The sequence below is a fragment of the Hemiscyllium ocellatum genome, chromosome 5 (genome assembly GCF_020745735.1).
Source record: "Hemiscyllium ocellatum isolate sHemOce1 chromosome 5, sHemOce1.pat.X.cur, whole genome shotgun sequence".
NCBI classification, from domain to species: Eukaryota; Metazoa; Chordata; class Chondrichthyes; order Orectolobiformes; family Hemiscylliidae; genus Hemiscyllium; species Hemiscyllium ocellatum.
This window is the reverse complement of record NC_083405.1, coordinates 82,831,183-82,851,575: the sequence shown is the minus strand read 5'-3', so window position 1 is coordinate 82,851,575 and position 20,393 is coordinate 82,831,183. Positions and strand designations below refer to the sequence as shown.

Genomic DNA, 20,393 nt, shown 5'->3' with positions numbered 1-20,393 from the left:
AAGTGACAAGGGGCCATTTTCTTTTTAATTTGTAGGATGAGGGTACTGTTGGCTGAGTCTGCATTTATTGCCCATGCTTATTTTCAATGTTCAGTTTTCTTTGGCACTTGTCATTGGAAGAAACAATGTTTAAAAGATTGGAAATTATTCTTGTATTTCTGTGCAGCTGATGAATATATAATATCTTTAGTTTAGTTGTATTTTATACTAGTGCAGTTATTTAACATTTGTAATTAAAGTCTTTAAAGTTTTTTAAAAACATTCATCCTCTTCCCTCCTGAATAGAAGTGTCACTTGACATTGGAGACATTTCTGTCATCTTAGTGGCAGGCCCTAAAGAGAATATGTTCAATGTTTAATGTGATATGTGTGTGATAATAGAAAAGAAACTCACTTAACAAAACAATTGAAATGTTAACATTGCTTGATGCTAGTATTTATGCCAATTTTACTTATTTTACAATTTTGAGTATCTTTAGCTGAAATCCATTATTCATTTAAAGTAGAATGCAGCACAGCAGTGAAACCACAGATGATGAAGACCTGATCTGGTTACAGAATAACATTCAGGACATTGCATTGCAGTTGCAAATCCCTGTTCCAGAGGTGAGGTTAAATTACACTAAAGATCTGGTATTGTTTTCTGTGTTCAACCCTGCGGTCTCTCAGTTATCTTTCTACTGCTGGGATTGGGAGCTAAGCAACAAAATGGAGCTTTTTAACATCTGCTAAAAACAAAAGCAGCTTAAGTATTATCCTTTTCAATCAACCCTGCCTGGGTAAATTACGATTTGACTGTTGAGCTTTGGGTGACAGAACTTTTTTAATAAAAGGATTGTCTTAACATATAGCCAGGTATACCTCTGTCCTTGAACATTATCCCTTATTTCCTCATAAACACCAATTGTAGTTCAGTTCCTTCCCCACAAGAAGCAGATAAATTAATATCGCATTAATTCAAAGTACAATAGACTTTTTTAAATTGCAGGAAGTTACTTTATGTTTAGTTATTCCCTGGAGATCCAAGATTTCTACAAGTCCTTAAGCTGTGATTTTAAGCTTTTATGTTAAATTTTGGATATGATCAATGCAATGTTTTCTGGGTCCAACATTGCAGTGTCCTTGACGGTCTTCCATTCAATAAGACATCTATTTAGAATACAGCTGCTACCCTGTGTTGCTGGTCTGGTCCAGTAAGGTCCCATTAGCTCATTTGTCTTATGTAAATAGCATAACCACTTTTTAGTGCCATGGTTTACAATATGTAAAGTGCACCCATTAGTTTGAGCAGAAACTTGTGTTCTTAGTAAAATCAATTATCTTTTGGGCACCATGGCATAGGTAGAACACAGCATAAGAAATAGGAGTAGGCCATTCAGTCCCTTAATCTTGTTCTGTCATTCTTGAAATTTAAAAGAAAATCTATCTACCTCCTTTTTAAATACTTCTATGGTATAACCTTCAGAACTGTCTGGGATGCCAAATTCCACAGATGCACTACCCATGAGAAAAGACATTCCTTTGTATCTCTGTTTTAAGTAAATGTCCCCTTATTCTGTAACCATGTCCCCTAGTTCAAGATTCCTTCATTAATAGAAAAATCTTCTCAATATCTATCCTGTTGAGTCCCTCAGAATCTTGCATGTTTCAATAAGATCATTCCTTATTCTTCTATAATTAATAAAGACAGTTCTCAATCAGTCAACCACTTCATCCCAGAAATCAGCCCTAATGAATCCTTTTTGAACTATCTCCAATGTCAAAATATATTTTCTTAAATATGGGAACAAAAATTGAACACAAAATATTCCACAATATCAGCTTGACCCTCTGCAGTTGTAACAAGCTTTTCCTAGTTTTAAACTCCAACTTGTTAGCAATGAAGGCCAAAGTTTTATTTGTCGCCTTAATTACCAACTGCACATGTATGCTAAACTTTTGTTTATCTAGTTCCATTTGCCAGCATTTGGCCCATATCTCTCTAAACCTTTCCTATTCGTATACACCTCCAGATGCTTTTTAAATGTTGTTATTGAACCAGCCTCCACCACTTTCCCCAACAGTTTGTTCCATACGTACACCACCCTCCGCGTGAAAAAGTTGCCCCTTAGGTCCTTTAATTCTCCAAGTCATTAATATAGATAATAAATAACTGAGGTCATAAGACTGCTCCTTGTGGCAATCAATTAGTTACATCATTCCAGCCTGAAAAAGTACCTTTAATTGTAGCTCTTCTGTGTGTTAGCCAAACCTCAGTCCATGCTAATAATTAGCCCCAATATCTTGAGTCCCTTCCTTGTGAAGTAATCTTTTATATGGCACTTAATTGAGTGTTTTCTGGAAATCTAAGTACTACATCTGTTGTCTCCCTTTTGTCAACTCTGCTTGTTATAACCTCAAGAAATTGAAGCAAGTTTGTGGAACATAATTTTTCTTTCACAAAACCCATGTTGACTTTGTTTGATTTCATTAACTTTTCTAAATGTCCTGCTATGTTGTCTTTAATTATGTCTTCCTGCTTTCATTTCCCTCCTTTCTTGATCAGGGATGTGACATTTGCAGTTTTGCAATCTACAAATATCCTCCTAGAATTCAGTGAGTTCTGCAATATTTTGCCTAATGCTTCCACTTTGTTTAAAATCTTTGGAAGCAGGCCATCAGGTCCTTGTGACTTGTCTGCCTTCTGTCCAATTAGTTTGTCAGATAAATTGTCATTTATGATAGAAACTGTTAGAAACCTTCTCCTCCCATTTAGCAGCTTGTTTATTTGTTATCTTTGGCAAGTTTATAGTGTAGTCCACCATGACGATCAATATAAAATATTGGTTTAAATTATCTGTTATTTCTTGGTTTCCCATTATCAAAATGACCCATTGCATCCTTCAAGGCTCCTACGCTCACTTTAGTCACTCTCTTTTTACATCCCCTAGAACTCTTGCTGTTGGTCATTATATTTAGAATATAAAAATGTAAGGAGTAGAAGCAACAGTAGACTATTCAGCAGCTTGAGCCTGCTCTGCCATTCAATATGCTCATGGCTTATATCATCTCAGGTTCAATTCGACATTACTGCCTGCTCTTCATAACCCTTAAATCCATTACTAATTAAAAATCTTGTCTGTCTCCTTAAATTCAGTCAATGTCCCAGCATTCACTGCACTCTGGGATTATGAATTGAACAGATTCATGAGCATTTGGGAGAAATCATTTCTCCCCATTGCTGTTTTAGATTTGCAATTCCTTATCCTAAAGCTATGACCTTTTGTTCTAGATTATGTCAAAAGAGGAAACATCCTCTCAATGTTTACTATTACTTTCCGAATCAATCTTCTGCCTTTTTATTAGGTTTCAAGTCATTGCTGCTGGTTCCCTTTATTAAAAGAAATCCTCTGGCCTATCACTTGTGCCACTTTGTATGCCTTAGTTTTTGATTGGATGCTGTCTTTGACAGCCTTCATTAACCACGGGTAGTTAATTCTTCTCATCTAATCTTTTTTGACCAGAATAAAGTTTTGCTGAGCAGAATTGAAAATTTGCTAAGATACTGCTACTGCTCATCTGCTGGCCTTCCCTTAGTCCATTTCCCAGCCTGCTTTAGGCAACTCTTGCTGCTTTGTCTTTCTGTCTGTAATTGCCCTTATTTAAGTTGAAAGAGGGATGAGGTCTGAAGACAGAGTTTCAGGACCTAGGGAAAATGCAACCTCAAAGTAAAAATTCTGTATTGCTTTCAGTAATTACTCTCGTATTTGAGTTCAGAAGTGAGATGATTTACCTGATATGTGCATGGCCTGAGAGGTTAGTGTGAGGGAGGTAAAATGGAGCTTTAATTCTGAGGTATTGTGACTGCTTCAGATGAGATACAATCTACAAGCCAAATGAGTTACGCCTTAACAAGATTGGGCAAAGTATCATTGCAGATGCTAATCAGGAGGGTTTGAAATAACTAAGCCTCGGATTGGGATCTTAAGAATTGATTCAGACGGGTGAGAAGAAAATTTGGAAATAAAAGGCAGAAGATTAATAAACATATTGGGAAGAGAAAGGAAGACTAAACTCTACAGGCAGCATAGGAATTTGACAATATTAAATGGTATACAATCAAGTGCAAGAAATGCAGGGAATAAGGCAAATCAATGGGAGTATGTTTTTTTTAGTTATTATTGAAACCAAGACCATAAGGCTAACCTGTGTGTTGGGAGTGTGAGACATCAGACAAAATTAACATTGTTGGAAATGAAGCATTATGGAGCTTAACTTCTTTTCAATGTGCGTACGACTCCAAATACCCTCGTGTATGCAGTCCCAAACAAAATCTTTGAGGCTAGTAAGCAAGAAGGAAACAACAGAAACTCAAACATAATTTTCCAGTTCTCTTTGACTATAGTGGTGGTGCCAAAGGCTGAGAGGACAGTTAACATTGTTTAAAAGGGAGAGAGGGATAATTAATGGGTAATTAGGAATAACTCTGTGGAAAAGTTATTGCAGAAAATTCTGAGGAATGGGAGAAATCTTCATTTAGAGAAACAGGAGTTAAACAAAGATAGCATGGATTTGTTAAGCAAGATCAATGTTTGATCAATGAGACTAATTTTTTTTATGAAGTTAACAAGGAAACTTGATGAGTTGAGCATTTAGAGTCATAGAGATGTTCAGCACAGAAACAGACCCTTCATCCAATTTGTCCATGCTGACCAGATATCCCAACCCAATCGCCTGCCAGCACCTGGCCCATATCCCTCCAAATCTTTCCTATTCATATACCCATCCAGATGCCTTTTAAATAGTGCAATTGTACTAGCTTCGACCACTTCCTCTGGCAGCTCATTTCATTTATGTATCACCCTCTGTGTGAAAAAGGTGCCCCTTAGTTCTCTTTTATATCTTTCCCCTCTCACTCTAAATCTATGCCCTCTATTTCTGGACTCCCCACCCAGGGAAAAAGCTTTGTCTATTTATCCCATCCATGCCTCTCATGATTTTATAAACCTCTATAAGGTCGCCTCTCAGCCTCTGATGCTGCAGGCAACACAGCCACAGTCTGTTCAGCCTCTCCCTATAGCTCAAATCCTCCAACCCTGGCAACATCCTTGTAAGTCTTTTCTAAACCCTTTCATGTTTCACAACATCCTTCCGATAGGAAGGAGACCATAATTGCACGCAATTTTCCAAAAGTGGGCTAACCAATATCCCATACAGCTGCAACATGACCTCCCAACGCCTGTACTCAATACTCTGACCAAAAAAGGAAAGCATACCAAATGCCTTCTTCATTATCCTATCTACCTGTGACTCTATTTTCAAGGAGCTATTAACCTGCACTCCAAAATCTCTTTGTTCAGCAACACTCCCTAGGACCTTACAATTAAGTATATAAGTCATGCTCTAATTTGCTTTTCCAATATGCAGCACCTCACATAAATCTAAATTAAACTTCATCTGCCGTTCCTCAGCCCATTGGCCCATCTGATCAAGATTCCGTTGTACTCTGAGGTAACCTTCTTTGCTGTCCACGATACTTCCAATTTTCATGTCATCACTAGTTTGTATCAATTTCACAAAGCTTTTGACAATATCCTATATGACAGACTTGTACTGGACATAAATCAGTAAGTTGGATCCAAAATTTTGTTCAGAAGCTGAAAGCTGAGGGAATTAGGATATGAAGCTTCACTTCAGCTGGAAAGGAAAGTTAAAGAAGGCATGTATTTATTTTGTATCTTTCATTGACCTTAAGGATGTCCGAGAGCACTTTATAGCCAATGAAGTATTATTAAAGTGTAGGTGTAGTGTAAGAAAGTTATCTCTGTCAATTGCATCTGTGTGGAAATAGAATGAGAATTTTGTGGTTTTGCACCATGTCCCATGAGTGAGCATCCCTCTGAATGTTAGAATGTTACATTGGTTGATATTGCATGAAATAAAAGCATAAATAGGTCAGAGTTTTAGAGTACTGAGTTTCCCTGGCACCTGTCATTTACCTTAATGGTGCAGAATTAAGCAAGTATCATCAGCAATGTGCAAGATGGATTGATTTTAATTGGATAATTTTGAAGTATATATCCTGTTTGCAACAATATCTCCTTTTTAACCTATGAAGACTCTGATTTTGTTTTATTTTCATCTTTATTGTGTCTGCTGAAAATAGATCTTTAGCATTGAAAATTTTTCTCATTAGTATCTTTCATTACAGCAAATGTTCAATTATGATTTTCCAACAGAATCTCATTCCCTCTAGTGGATCAACTGCTGCTCTCATTGAGCGACTTTTGAAGCAAAATACCGACTTGACCAGCTTTGTCAGCAGACTCACTGAAGAAAAGAATGATCTGCACAACAGTCTACTGAAATTACAGGAAGAAGTTCGAAAATACCGTCAGCGAAATTCTAGTGATCAGGTATGTTTTAATTCATAAAAATTAATCAAAGTAAATAAAACATACTGTTCAGTAAATATTACAATTGATAAAAACAGCAGCAAATGTGGCAGTTTTAACTGCATTACTCTGAACTTGGTTAGCAAATGCCTACGCTATGAAGACAAAGGTTTTATATTTGTGTATGTAAAATAAGAACTGAATTATCAATAAATTTCATTATGATTTTGTTTGTTCTAAATTTCAAGATTTGTTTTTCTGAAAGAAGCTTCCAGCATGAAGATGTGTACAATATTTAGGAAATGCATTTGTTTTATTTAAATGAGCATGTAAAAGGAGTTCTAAATGTTAAGCAGTTGGATGAAAATGTGAAATCCTGATTTTAAATACATAACAGAAGTTGCAGTCTTTGGATAGCACGAAGCCAATTCCACTTCCCGTTGACAACAGGCAAAATGAATAGATTAGATACTTAAAGATCTCTGAATTAGACCACTTGGGGCTTCAAGCCACAATTTAGTAGATCACAGTTTGTGGCCTCAACTTCAACATTCCTACCTGCATCTGATAATGCCCTTTGATTCCCATGTTAGTCAAAAATGTGTTAATACTTGCCTTAAAATATTGAATGACCTTATCTCAACACCTCTCTGCAAGAGTTTCAAAGACACAATATTCTGAGAGAAAAAGACTCTTTAACTTTTATACAGTGTCCCATAGTTCTTTTTCTTCTTTTCCAAACCCACTCCCAATAAACACCTCCCCCAGCCTAATCCACTCATTTTGTTTAGATAAGATCACCTCTCATTCTTCTTAACTCCAATGAATATAGATCCAGCCTGTTCAACCTTTCATCCTAAGATAACCCTACCCATTCCAGTATCAGTTGAGTGGATCTTCTCTGACTGATCCTTGTGCATTTATATACTCTCTGAAATAAGGAGATCAAAACTACATAAAGTATACTCCAGATGTAGTCTCACTAATGTCCATTGCAAATGTATCAATAAACAACTTTAACCTTTGTGATCACTTGCTGTCCCAGGTGAGTAATGTTTTATGATTTGTGTACTGTGATTCCTAGATCTCTCCCATCTCATTTCTGCAGTCTCTATCAACTTACTAATATGTTGCTTTTCTGTTCTTCTTAACGTGAAGTTCACATTTACCTTCTATCTGCCAAATCTGTGCCCACCCATTCAAAACATCTTCCAAGAAATATAAATGGGGTATGTCTGTGTCACAACTTGCCCTTTTTCTTCCTATGTTTATCTGTTGGTAAATCTGTTTTTCCATTTTCCAGTTATCAAGAAGGCCAGTGGATAATCTAGACTGTATTGATGCCCTAATAAAATCAGAAAGAACAGTTTGGGCTAGAGAAAAATCTAACTTGCAGAAGGCCTTAAAGTTGGCAGAGGCAGAACTATCTAAAATGAAGGCTGAAGCCAGAAGTGAATCTTTACACACACAGTTGCTTGGATCAATTTCTGAAACTGTTGCTGTAAAGGTAAGTTACTTGAAAGTGCATGTTGTTTTGACTATAGTTAATTATATTTAACTTGAATATAGCATTGCATGATGGACATAATCTTTGTTTCATTGTAGATTTGCATTTGTAATATATGTAAAGAGCCTCAATGTGAGTTTGAAGATGTTAAAGATTGCCTTGTAAAAATAGATTAATGTGTAACTGGAAGGAAGAAAACTAGAAATAAGGTTTGGCATTTTAACAGGAATTATTCTTCTGAACTCTTGTAGAGAATTTATGGAAAGTATCTGCGGGCAGAAGGGTTCCGAAAAGCTCTCATTTATCAAAAGAAATATTTGCTACTCCTACTTGGTGGATTTCAAGAATGTGAGCAAGCAACGCTTTCATTTATAGCCCGAATGGGAGGTCACCCATCTTGTACTGATTTACAGACTATTACCCGTCGTTCCAGAGGTTTTACCAGATTCCGCTCGGTGGTTAGGGTTTCCATAGCAATCTCAAGGTAAACAATCGAAATTTTTTTCAAATGGTGTTACAGATTTAGGAATTTGAACCTATTTCAGATAAATCAGTGTTAACTCAATTTATCAAGGACAAGGGTGCAAGGCACATAACTGCAGTCCTGTTTCAGAAATGTTGCCTAATAGACACTCTGAACATTGGTATGTAAGAGATGATTTAAAGGTGACATTAAGGCATTTGTTGCTTCTTGGAATCCCTTCACATTATATAGTTTGCAGCTATTGTATAAATGGGTTAGTTATGCATCAGCTATAGCTTAAGAACTGGCATTAACAATGTAAAACAAATAGTGTAGGTGATGCAGATGTTATTTTTGTCTCTCATTGGGTATTATTTCTGTAAATGTTGTTGAAATAAAGCCGCCTCCAACCGTCATAAGGTACAAATCAGCTAAGGTAGTTAGGTCATCTATGTATGTAATTTGTGTGATTCTTTCTGTCTGTGCCAAATATGAATAATGTACCATTTGCTGGAACTGAAAATCTTATCAGCTGACTTGCAAATTCACGTAAAAATCATACGTAATTTGCTGCTAATTGTTTGAATACGTTATGATCAGTGACACTAATTGTGTATAAATTAGATCTGTTTATCTTTGCTGCGTAGGAAAGAAAACAAATGTCTAATTGGTTTCAAGGCTATTATAAAATTCACATTTACTAATTAAATGTGTTCAGAGATAAATTCATGAGCAATGTACAGAGGTTACAAGCATATGAGCATATGCATATGAATTAGGAGCAGGAGTAAGGCATTTAGCTGCTCTAGCCTGCTCCACCACTTAATTAGATTGTGGCTGATCTGATTGTGGCTTCAAATCCATGCACTTGCAAATCCTTTGACTCCCTTGTTAGTCAGGAATCCATCTACCCCGCCTTAAATATACTCAATGACTGCACTTTCACTGCTCACTGGGGAAGAGAATTGCAAAGTTACTCAGCATTCTGAGAGAGAAAATAAATTCTCCTATTTCAGTCTTAAATGGAAGACTCTTGACTTTTAAACCATTTCTACTCTGTCTCCTACAACGGGAGACAAACTTTCAACAGCTACCCTGTCCAGTCCCTGCAAGATCTTGTATATTTCTACAAGATCACCTCTCATTATTTTAAACTCAACTGGATATAGGCCCAGTCTATCTAACTGTTCCTCATTAGATAATCTCTCTCTTACCGTCACAGGTATGAATCAAGTGAACTTGTTTTGAAATATACTCTGAACTAGTGCACCTGTTGGAAATCCAGAGTAAAGTAGAAATTACTAATTTGCTGTGCCCACGCATAGTGAGCTCTCACAGACGCAATCAGAGGACAACCAACACTGAAGTCTTGATAGTGCTACCTTGAGAGATAGGCACTTTTATACCAAATTGTGAGGGTGCCTCAGCAAGTAGGTGCCCTCACCGGATTATGCAATAGTGAAGAAATAAACAATATCTGAGCTGGCAAATCCATGAAAGAGTTTGGCCAAGATTGAATTCTTTCATTGAGTCATGGAGTTTCAGTCTCTGATGGCCTGGCAGACAGCATTCATTGAGATGGGCAGTCTCTGCTTGCCACTCCACCAGTATGGTTACCCGCATAAGTAGAGCAAGCATTCAATCCAATAACTAGCTCCTTCATGTAAAATTCCTCAGCAGCAGGCACGCATCATAGAGTCATCCTGACATGGTGGCTGCCATTAGTACTTTTCCAGCTACAGTGCCTCCAAGCTTAACCTCTTCAGGCTGGGAATATTCAAACCATTAACTCTGTTTTGCACTCTACATATGCTTTCATACATTCTGACTGCATTTACTATTGTCCATTCCATTCGTTCACACCCATTTGGATATTTATTTTATAATTAGATTTAATCTTTGAAATTCAGTTAATTTGTTTTGGTCATATCCTCAGAATTCAAGGGATAGTTTAATGCATTAAACATTTTGAAACCCCAATTGGTTGTTGTTAATTAAGTTTTCACATCATTGTGATTTATTTCAATTTTTATTTCAATTCTTGACTTCTTTTAAATCTTCACAGGTTGCGATTCTTGGTCCGCAGATGGTCACGAATTGCTGAGTCAAGCAGTTTGATTGGTAATCGGAATGGTCACGGTCAGGTGTCAGGTAAGTTCACCAATATCAGTCAACTAATGGCATTAGTGCTGAAGTTAAAACCTTCTGCAAAAGCAAACAGTTTTAATGTACTGTAATCTCTCTGTACATTGCATGCTTGCACTTGTTCAATTTTGTCCATTTGAAATTGTACAGAATAACCACTAATTAAATGCCTTTAGCTTTCTGCTCTTGGGATTGGAAACTCCACAGCAATAACAACAGTGTTGCAAAAGTTGTAGAGTACACAGTGAAGTACTAAACAGGTGTATCTGTTTAATTTCAAAAAAACATACTGCATTGGAATGAAAGAGAGTCTGAAAGCACTTGGATATTTGTCCCATATTTTCTCTCTCTCTCTCTCTCTCTCTCTCTCTCTCTCTCTCTCTCAAGTAGTTAGCATTGCTGCCTCACAGTGCCGGGTTCAATTCCCGCCTCAGGCGACTGACTGTGTGGAGTTTGCACATTCTCCCTGTGTCTGTGTGGGTTTCCTCCGGGTGCTCCAGTTTCCTCCCACAGTCCAAAAATGTGCAGGTTAGGTGAATTGGCCATGCTAAATTGCCCGTAGTGTTAGGTGACAGGGTAAATGTAGGGGAATGGGTCTGGGTGGGTTGCGTTTCAGCGGGTCGGTGTGGACTTGTTGGGCCAAAGGGCCTGTTTCCACACTGTAAGTAATCTACTCCCCATCAATAGCTCACCCCCTTCTGTCAGTAATATGCAGCTTTGTTTGAAGATTATGCCAGTACGTGTTAGGGACTTTGTCATAACTTCTGTCATGGCTGATAATTCTTCATCTTCAATCAGACAATGTTAGAGTGTTGTTTCTCTTCTAGTATAGCAAAGCATACCACCTTTGATAAATTAATAAAACGACTGCAATACTTTAAACAGAACTTAATCACAGATATAGAACTTTATTTGTGAATCAAGTACCATGAAATGGGCGAGCATTTCCCACTCATGCCATCAATTTTCTATAAAACCTAGCTACTGAACCAAGAGCAGATTCTCCTTTCCTCCATTCTGGGAGCATATCTTTGGAATCAAGCCTGACAAGAGAGTTGTTTGGAGAGCATAGACACAGCACAAGTAGGCAAAGGTCTGGTCAAGAATCTCCGAGATCAATCACAAATTCTCAACCCAGGTAATTTTTTTAAAAAACAGTTATTGTATCATGTGAAGTGGTGAAATGTACAACCAATCAATCTTTATAGAATCTATACATGTAAGGAGAAAAATAAGTCACAACTGTACCAAATTCAGAGGTCACACAACAGAGGGAAATCAGGAGGGCAAAAGGGGCCATGAGATAGCTTTGGCAAATAGAGTTAAGGAAAATCCTAAGGGTTTTTACAAATACATTACGGACAGGAGGGTAACTAGGGAGAAAATAGGGCCCCTCAAAGATCAGCAAGGAGGCCTTTGTGTGGAGCTGCAGGAAATGGGGGAGATAGTAAACCAGTATTTTATGTCAGTGTTTATGTGGAAAAGGACATGGAAGGTATAGAATGTAAGGAAATAGATGATGACATCTTGAAAAATGTCCATATTACAGAGGAGGAAGTGGTGGATGTCTTGAAATGTGTAAAATGGATAAATCCCCTGGACCTGATCAGGTGTACCCTAGAACTCTGTGGGAAGCTAGAAAAGTGATTGCTGGGCCTTTTGCTGAGATATTTGTATCATTGATAGTCACAGGTGAGGTGCAAGAAGACTGGAGATTGGCTAACTTGGTGCCACTGTTTAAGAAAGGTGGTAAGGACAAGCCAGGGAACTTTAGACCCATGAACACTGACATCAGTGGTGGGCAAGTTGTTGGAGGGAATCCTGAGGGACAGGATTTACATGTATTTGGGAAGGCAAGGACTGATTCGGGATAGTCAACATGGCTTTGTGCGTAGGAAATTGTGTCTCACAAACTTGATTGAGTTTTTTTGAAGCAGGATTGATGAGAGCAGAGTGGTGGACGTGATCTATATGGACTTCAGTAAGGCGTTCGACAAGGTTCCCCATGGGAGACTGGTTAGCAAGGTTAGATCTCATGGAATACAGGGAAAACTATCCATTTGGACACAGAACTGGCTCAAGATAGAAGACATAGGGTGGTGGTGGAGGGTTGTTTTTCAGACTGGCAGCCTGTGGCCAGTGGAGTGTCACAAGGATCGGTGCTGGGTCCACTACTTTTCCTCATTTATATAAATGATATGGATGTGAGCATAAGAGGTATAGTTAGTAAGTTTGTAGATGACAGCAAAATTGAAGTTGTAGTGGACAGTGAAGAAGGTTACTTCAGATTACAATGGGATCTTGATCCAATGGGCCAGTGGGCTGAGGAGTGGCAGATGGAGTTTTAATTTAGATAAATGTGAGGTGCTGCATTTGGGAAAGTATATCTTAGCAGGACTTGGAACACTGAATGATAAGGTCCAAGGGAGTGTTGCTGAACAAAGAGACCTTGGAGTGCAGGTTCATAGCTTCTTGAAAGTAGAGTCACAGGTAGATAGGATAGTGAAGAAGGCATTTGGTATGTTTTCCTTTATTGGTCAGAGTATTGAGTACAGGAGTTGGGAGGTCATGTTGCAGCTGTACAGGACATTGGTTAGGCCACTGTTGGAATATTGTGTGCAATTCTGGTCTCCTTCCTATCGGAAGGATGTTGTGAAACTTGAAAGGGTTCAGAAAAGATTTACAAGGATGTTGCCAGGGTTGGAGGATTTAAGCTATTGGGACACGTTGAATAGGCTGGGGTTGTTTTCCCTGGAGCGTCAGAGGCTGAGGGGTGACCTTATAGAGGTTTATAAAATCATGAAGGGCATGGATGGGATAAATAGACAAAGTCTTTTCTGTGGGGTGGGGGAGACCAGAACTAGAGGGCATAGATTTAGGGTGAGAGGGGAAATTTATAAAAGAGACGTAAGGGGCAACTTTTTCACAGAGGATGGTACGTATATGAAATAAGCTGCCAGAGGAAGTGGTGGAGGCTATTACAATTGCAACATTTAAAAGGCATCTGGATGGGTATATGAATAGGAAGGGTTTGGAGGAATATGGGCTGGGTGCTTGCCGGTGGGATATTGGTTTGGGGTATCTGGTCAGCATGGACGAGTTGGATTGAAGGGACTGTTTCCGTGCTGTACATTTCTATGACTGTATGACACCATGTTGTAGTCCAACAGGTTTACTTGAAATCACAAGCTTTTGGAGTGCTGCTCCTTCATCAGGTGAAGTGGACTTCAAGTGCAATTTCAAATAAACTTGTGTCTTGTGACATCTAATTTTGTCCACCCTGTGCAACACTGGCACCTCCCCATCATGATAATTATATCAAGAACACCTCATTCATGTTTTTGTCAAACACCAATTTGAAAATTCAGTGACTGCTATTGCACTGAGAAGTTTTAAAGTATTTTTACTTAACTATTTTGATTACATGTCAATTTATCTATGTAAATGAACAAAAATGTTTGAGAAGGCAACTGTAATCCTTCCACGTAACTCCAATCATCTTCCACTGGTTTAAGGAGTTTCTGTTTGTCATTAGATCATTAGCAGATAATTACTGTGTCAGTTTGAAGAAATGTTCATTGGAACTGTAGATCTAGGTATCCAATTATTTTTCCTCTTTATCCTAGGTATCAATCAAGCCTACCTGATTCTAATCCAAGTTCTTTGGCATCTTCACACCTGCAAAGTTATGACCCTGACAGAGCTTTAACTGATTATATTAATAGATTAGAAACATTGCAGAGACGACTGGGAAGTGTGCAATCAGGTAATGTATTTTTCAGTACAGATAAACAGGGTTTAATCTCTCCTGAGGATGGGTGCAGTGAGTTATCTAGCCTCCTTCAGCAGGCCAGTAACCTGCTTTCATATCGTCTTCGATATTGCTTATTGGATTGTTTCTAACAATGGGTAAAAACAAGGACTGCAGATGCTGGAAACCAGGTTCCAGATTAGAGTGGTGCTGAAAAAGCACAGCAATTCAAGCAGCATCCGAGAAGCAGTAAAATCGATGTTTCGGGCAAAAGCCCTTCATCAGGAATAGAGCCTCTATTCCTGATGAAGGGTTTTTGCCCGAAACGTCGATTTTCCTGCTCCTCGGATGCTGCCTGAACTGCTGTGCTTTTCCAGCACCAATCTAATCTGGAATCTCGTTTCAGACAATGATCAACCCAAGCTGGGATGACATTCTTAGTTTTGGTGCACCTGATGGTATAGCATTTTGAAAACTGTACTTTTATCCATTCAAATTGTGTTTTTTGAAGTGAGCTTTATAGATCTACTAAATCCTAATTTTGTCCTGAACCTCTGGGGGTTAAATTAGATTAAGTGTCAGATATGTGCAGGCATTGCAATACTTGATTCTCATGTGCCCATTGGGTGTAATGCAGGAAGGCTTCCATCTTCATACTGCTTTTTATTAATATGATTTCTATGTTCTTTGCTATCAGCCAACCAGCCAGGTCAGAGTCCTGCCACCCATATAGAGATGATACACAAAATCATTCTCCATCTGCAGTCTCCCTCCACTGAAAGTCAGCAACCTGGATAGCACTGTGTAGGAATAGTCACGTCGGTAGTATGCATAGATGACTATAGGATTGCCCAAAGGTAATGAATTTTAGAATTAGGTTTTATTGTCATGTGTACTCTAGTACAGGAATACAGGAGTAACAGTGAACAGTGTACAAAATCACCTTTATCCAGCACCATCTTGGGTACAAAAGTCCAGACTTAACAGAAACAACCTTCTTAGATACAAAACCAAAACAACCATTTTAGATACAAAACACACAATTTTTTTTAAAAAGCAGAAATATAAGAAACAGAGCCGGGAAGAAAGAGAAATGCCTGTATCTTAGTCTCATCTCCAGAAGGTAAGTGGGCTTCCATTCCCAAAACCATGAGTCACTGCTAACCCGCTGCTGCCATCAAGCCCTGGAACCTCCTCTGTTTCCGAAGGTATTGTGTACCATAGGAAAGCCTACAATTTGAACAAATCCTGTTGTGCTTTGTCTGCTTGCCTTTGGCAAGGGTACAGACTGATTTTACCTTATTAAGAGCTTCATTGGTCATATACAGCAGGGGATGTCAATCTGTGAGATGTTGCTGATCATCACCTTTAACCTCAAAATAATAAAACTGAAACGTTTATCATAATCAACTTCGTAACCATTGGCAATGTCAAGCCAACCCTACTCTGAGGCTACAATTGTGTTAGAACAATTTGTATATTTCAGTGACCAACACCTTAGTGAGATGCAGACTCTCACACCGCACACTTTCTTGCTAAGGTTCAGTTAGGAAAATTGCTTGTTCAAGATCCTAGGCAGATATGGACCTTTTAAGAATAATTCTCCTTTTCATCCTCCTGTTGCACCTAAAAACTGACAATGGAATTCTGCTTGCACAGAAATAGTGCACAAATGGTGCATAGTGTCCACACCTACTGCATTAAACACTGAGAATCAGTGCATTATTTTTGTGACCAGTTAAATTATATGCTACTTACACATTTTGAGTTTAAACTTTTAACTATTCCACTGCTTTGGGCAATTGTTAGACTTCTTCAGACAAGGAGGGAAGAGAAAATTGAATGCTAAAAAGGAAGAATGTGTTTTGTGTGCCAGACCTGGATTTTAATAACCAGTGGGGGAATTTTAACAACATCTTGCTCACTTACTGGAGTGAAATAATAGCCTTTCCAGGTATCAGCACATTTGAGAAAAGGCTAGTTATTGAAAGATGATCATCAAACTATAATGATTTCCAACTCATCCCATACTGTACTTCTAAGAATGATTATATAATGGGAGAAGAAACATTTAGGCTTTACTGGGTTTTGTTTCTGACCACTTCCATGAGCCCATTGTGTGGCATTTTTGTGAAAGTCATATCGAGACATGCTGATGTAAGTTCCCCAGTTGTATAAATAATTATCTGTCTGTCTGTAAGATAACATCAATGTATGTATGGATTTGCCGAAAATAGTAAAATGAATTAAATGGAAATGTGAAAGGTATACAGGCAGCTATTACTCAACACTTTCTCTATATCAGTCTAGAATGTAAATACACTTATTTGAGGAAAAGAGTTCTGTTTAAGTCATGATCACTATTAGAGTCCCTACAATGTGGAAGCAGACTATTCGGCCCCATGAATCCATACTGATATCCAAACAGCATCCCACCTGGACCCAAGCCCGTATCCAATCCTGCAACCCTGCATTTCCCATGGCTAATCACCTAACACACACATCCTTGGATACAATGGGAAATTTAGCAAAGCCAATCCCCAGCTAACCTGCACATCTTTGGACAGTGGGAGGAAACCAGACCACCTGGCAGAAGCCCACACAGACATGGGAAGAATGTGCAAACTCCACAGAGACAGTCACCCAAGGGTGGAATCGAACCTAGGTTCACGGCACTGTGAGGCAGCAGTAATAACCACTGAGCCATGCTGCCCCTTAGTTGCTAAAGGTTTGTCAGGTGCATTAAAGGTAATACGTTCTGCCAGCACAGTAGTTTGGTTATTTTCAGATGATATATGTCAACATTCAGTCCAAATGTTTAGGATAGTTGTGGAAACCCTTGCAGGTGATGAAAGCAGCAATAATTACTGCTGTTACTTAATTTAAAAATTCTGATTTTATTCCAACCTAGTGAAAGCCTTGATAAATCAATCAATCAGTTTAGGTTTTACCTCAAATATTTTTAAATGGATGAATTTATTGCACTTGTTTTGTTTTGTACATTTTGTAAAATGGAATGACTAATTTTTTAAAGTATTCTGTACAACTGTTAACTAGTCTGTGTTCTCTGCTTGCTTAGGTTCAACAACTTATGCTCAGATGTACTGTGGAACCAGAAGATAGTGTCCTGGAAATAGATTTTGACTTGAAACTGAATTGCTTTTGAAGCTGGGCTTTGTTTTTCTATTTTATGTATATTATGGGACCATCATGGATTTAATAATGAAAATGTCTTGCCTGCAAGTCCAAATGAAATAATTTAAATGAGTTTTATCCTTTATATAAGTTTAAGCTTCCAGTGTGCACAATACAATCTGTCTAATTAATTTGTGTATATTTGTGGAATGCTAATTTAAAAATGATTATAACTTAATACTGTTTATTTAAAGGGTGAAAGGAAAAATGTTTATTAAATGGTTTCAGGTGCACTGCAGTCCCTCTAATGGCTGCTGAGCTTTACACTACATGATCCATAATTAACTATGGCATTGTGGACAGTACACAGTTTGTAGAGGAATTATTTTTGTAATGGTAGAAGTTTTGAATTATATGGGCATTTTGTCAAAGTACTAAAATAAATATGAATTCAGAATTTTGAAACTTGCCATTTTCTCTGCGAAGTACATGTATGAAGATAAAATTGAAACTCTCTAAGTGGGCTAACTCCTTAAGACTTGCTCTTTCAACAACTACAGGGACATTTTTATGTAATTGTATAGTCTGCCTCTTGCAAACTGGAATTTGATATTTTGATACATTAGACCCAGAAATTGGATTCAATATGTTCCAATATTCTAATCTCTTGTAGCGGTGGCAATCTTTCAACATGAAATGTGAAAATGCGGTCTATTCTGATTCAGGTCACTTTTCCACAAATAACCATGTATAGCTTGTACCTTCAAAGATGTAGTCCAAATAATTTGATTCTTGAGGGATGTAGATAACAGCTGATAATACTTCAAACATGATACCTGAAATTTTTCTTAATTCAGATTAATTTAATGGAAACTCCAGCGAAAACGTCTAACATTGCATTGTGTCTAATCAAACACAGACAAGTAGAATTTCATAAACTATATCATCATAGTCACTTCAGAATTGAAGTCATAGTTCCAGAATATTTATTAAACAATTTCAATATGTAGCCTCAAAATAGTCAATACTGCCTTTAACTACATATGTCCAACCTATTGGTCCAACGACTTTTTAAAAATTTAGTCTTTCTCTTTTCTAGAAAACCTTCATTGCACTAAAAGATCTACTCAGGAATGAATTAGTTGTACTAAAGTTTGTCAAGTTTGTACAAATATCCTGTAGTACTGGAAATTAAATAAATAACATACCACCATATAAATTACTTGGGGCTTTCAGCATTTCAAACATCAAATCAACTTTCCTGGTGGCTCACCTGATTCAAGACTGAGTAATGCAGATGAGTAAGTCCCAGCTTTTATTCCACTTTCTGGGCAGCCACCAGCACCTTGACTAAGATTTTAGTCAATTAAATTCTTTAAGTATATCTTCATAACTAACAGGACTTTGGTCAACTCTGTCAACAGTATCAATTGGATTTTTAAAGTTGGAGCAATAAAATTGTGTGTGCACGCCCATTTTTCAAATGAGATTTAAATGAGCATGGTCAAACACTGCCAGTATTTTCCACTACTTCATTAGCCTTATTGATGATTAGTTATCTGATGCTGGGTTAACTGAATTGTTTCAGTGAATGTTCAAGAATCCTGCTGCATTCTTCCTAGTGAGCAGCATTCTGTGGCTTTGAATTTAAACCAAGATATCATCCACTTATTTAGATGTCAATAAATGGCCCATGTCATTGTTCCAAATAGAATAAAAATGTTTCCTGTTACCCTGGCTAATGTTTGTTCATTAATGCCGCCAAAACAAATGATTATTCATCTTGTTGTTTGCCTGTTAAGTTACTGAACTACAAAAGTAATGTTTCAAAATAGCATCTGTGTATTGTATACCAGTTTCATGTCTCCTGTAACAATGCATGTTGCTTTACATTTATTAACATTAAACTTTGTTATTCCTTAACTTATCTATTCAATTTGTCCAACTAGCTTTGAATACCATCACTCTCCACTGCAGCATTTTGCCAAGTGGTTTGGCATTAGTAAGAATGTTTCTTGTTATTGGAATAAAAGGAAAGAAAACTGCACATACTTTAAATATGGAATAAAAACTGAAAATGCAGGTAATAATCAGATTTGGCAACATCTGAGCTGTTACTCTCTGTAATAGGCTGCTTGACTTGTTGAGTATCTACAGCATTTTGTTTTGATTTCTAATATTGGATGTATTTTCCCTACACAGTAATGATATAAAAATCATAGAACACAGAACAGAACAGGCCTTAGATGTGTCCATCTCTTAACATTTTTTTTTGTTTGTCATTTTATTTTGCATCTGTGCACTTGTATAACTTGGTGTAATTGCAAAGTGTACTGTGCTGCAAACTGTCCTTTCACTATCGCAAAAGGTTAGCTGGCAATGAATCGTTGTAATCAAGACCACTGAGGCAACACAAAAATGAGAATACTCAAAGGATGGATGAACAGAGAAACATGGGCTTTCAAATACATAATTTCATGAAAATGCATGTAACAGTCAATATTTTTTATAAATAGTGCAGAGTTCAAGAGTAAAAATTGTGATAAACTTGAATAAAATATTGAGGCTGGAGTTAGCATCCAATTTGAGTTATCACATTATAGGTCATTTAATGCCTGATTTTAAGTGTCATGGATTCTGTTGCTAATTGGGCAGTATTTACTGCTCATTCATAGTTACCAATTGAAGTAACTGCTTTGGTTTAAAGTCACATGTAGACCAGGTAATGATGACAAATTTCCTTCCTTGAAGGGCATTAGTAAACCAGATCAGTTTTTAATAAGTTGATTGCTAAATGTTTGCCATTAGGCCAGTTTATTTTTTGTTCAAATCCAGATTTTCATTTATTTAACTTGCACCATCTGTATAGGATTCAAAATCATGTTTCCATAGTATTAGCCTTGGACTCGTGCTTATTAGTCCAGCAACACTGCCACTGCCTCCCCCAGTAATCATTACAGTCAGTCAAATATAGGCAGACCAACTGGGTATTAGTGCAGTTTCAATAATTCATTCATG

At 37.5% G+C, this 20,393-nt stretch overlaps 1 protein-coding gene across 5 annotated transcripts in view; it reads left to right on the top strand.

Moving 5' to 3' along the window:
• The window catches only part of akap9 (A kinase (PRKA) anchor protein 9), a 242,384-nt gene extending 223,145 nt beyond the window's left edge, over positions 1-19,239 (top strand). For 4 of the 5 annotated variants that reach the window (XM_060824926.1, XM_060824923.1, XM_060824925.1 and 1 more), the window contains 8 exons: positions 504-606; positions 6,219-6,395; positions 7,678-7,881; positions 8,133-8,365; positions 10,410-10,495; positions 11,471-11,627; positions 14,116-14,255; positions 17,320-19,239. In XM_060824926.1, the coding sequence (XP_060680909.1) occupies positions 504-606; positions 6,219-6,395; positions 7,678-7,881; positions 8,133-8,365; positions 10,410-10,495; positions 11,471-11,627; positions 14,116-14,255; positions 17,320-17,363 (1,144 nt within the window). In that variant the 3' untranslated portion in view covers positions 17,364-19,239. The remainder of the gene's footprint in view (positions 1-503; positions 607-6,218; positions 6,396-7,677; positions 7,882-8,132; positions 8,366-10,409; positions 10,496-11,470; positions 11,628-14,115; positions 14,256-17,319) is intronic. The other variant, XM_060824924.1, reaches the window with a different exon arrangement.
• The last annotated feature ends 1,154 nt before the right edge of the window (positions 19,240-20,393 follow it).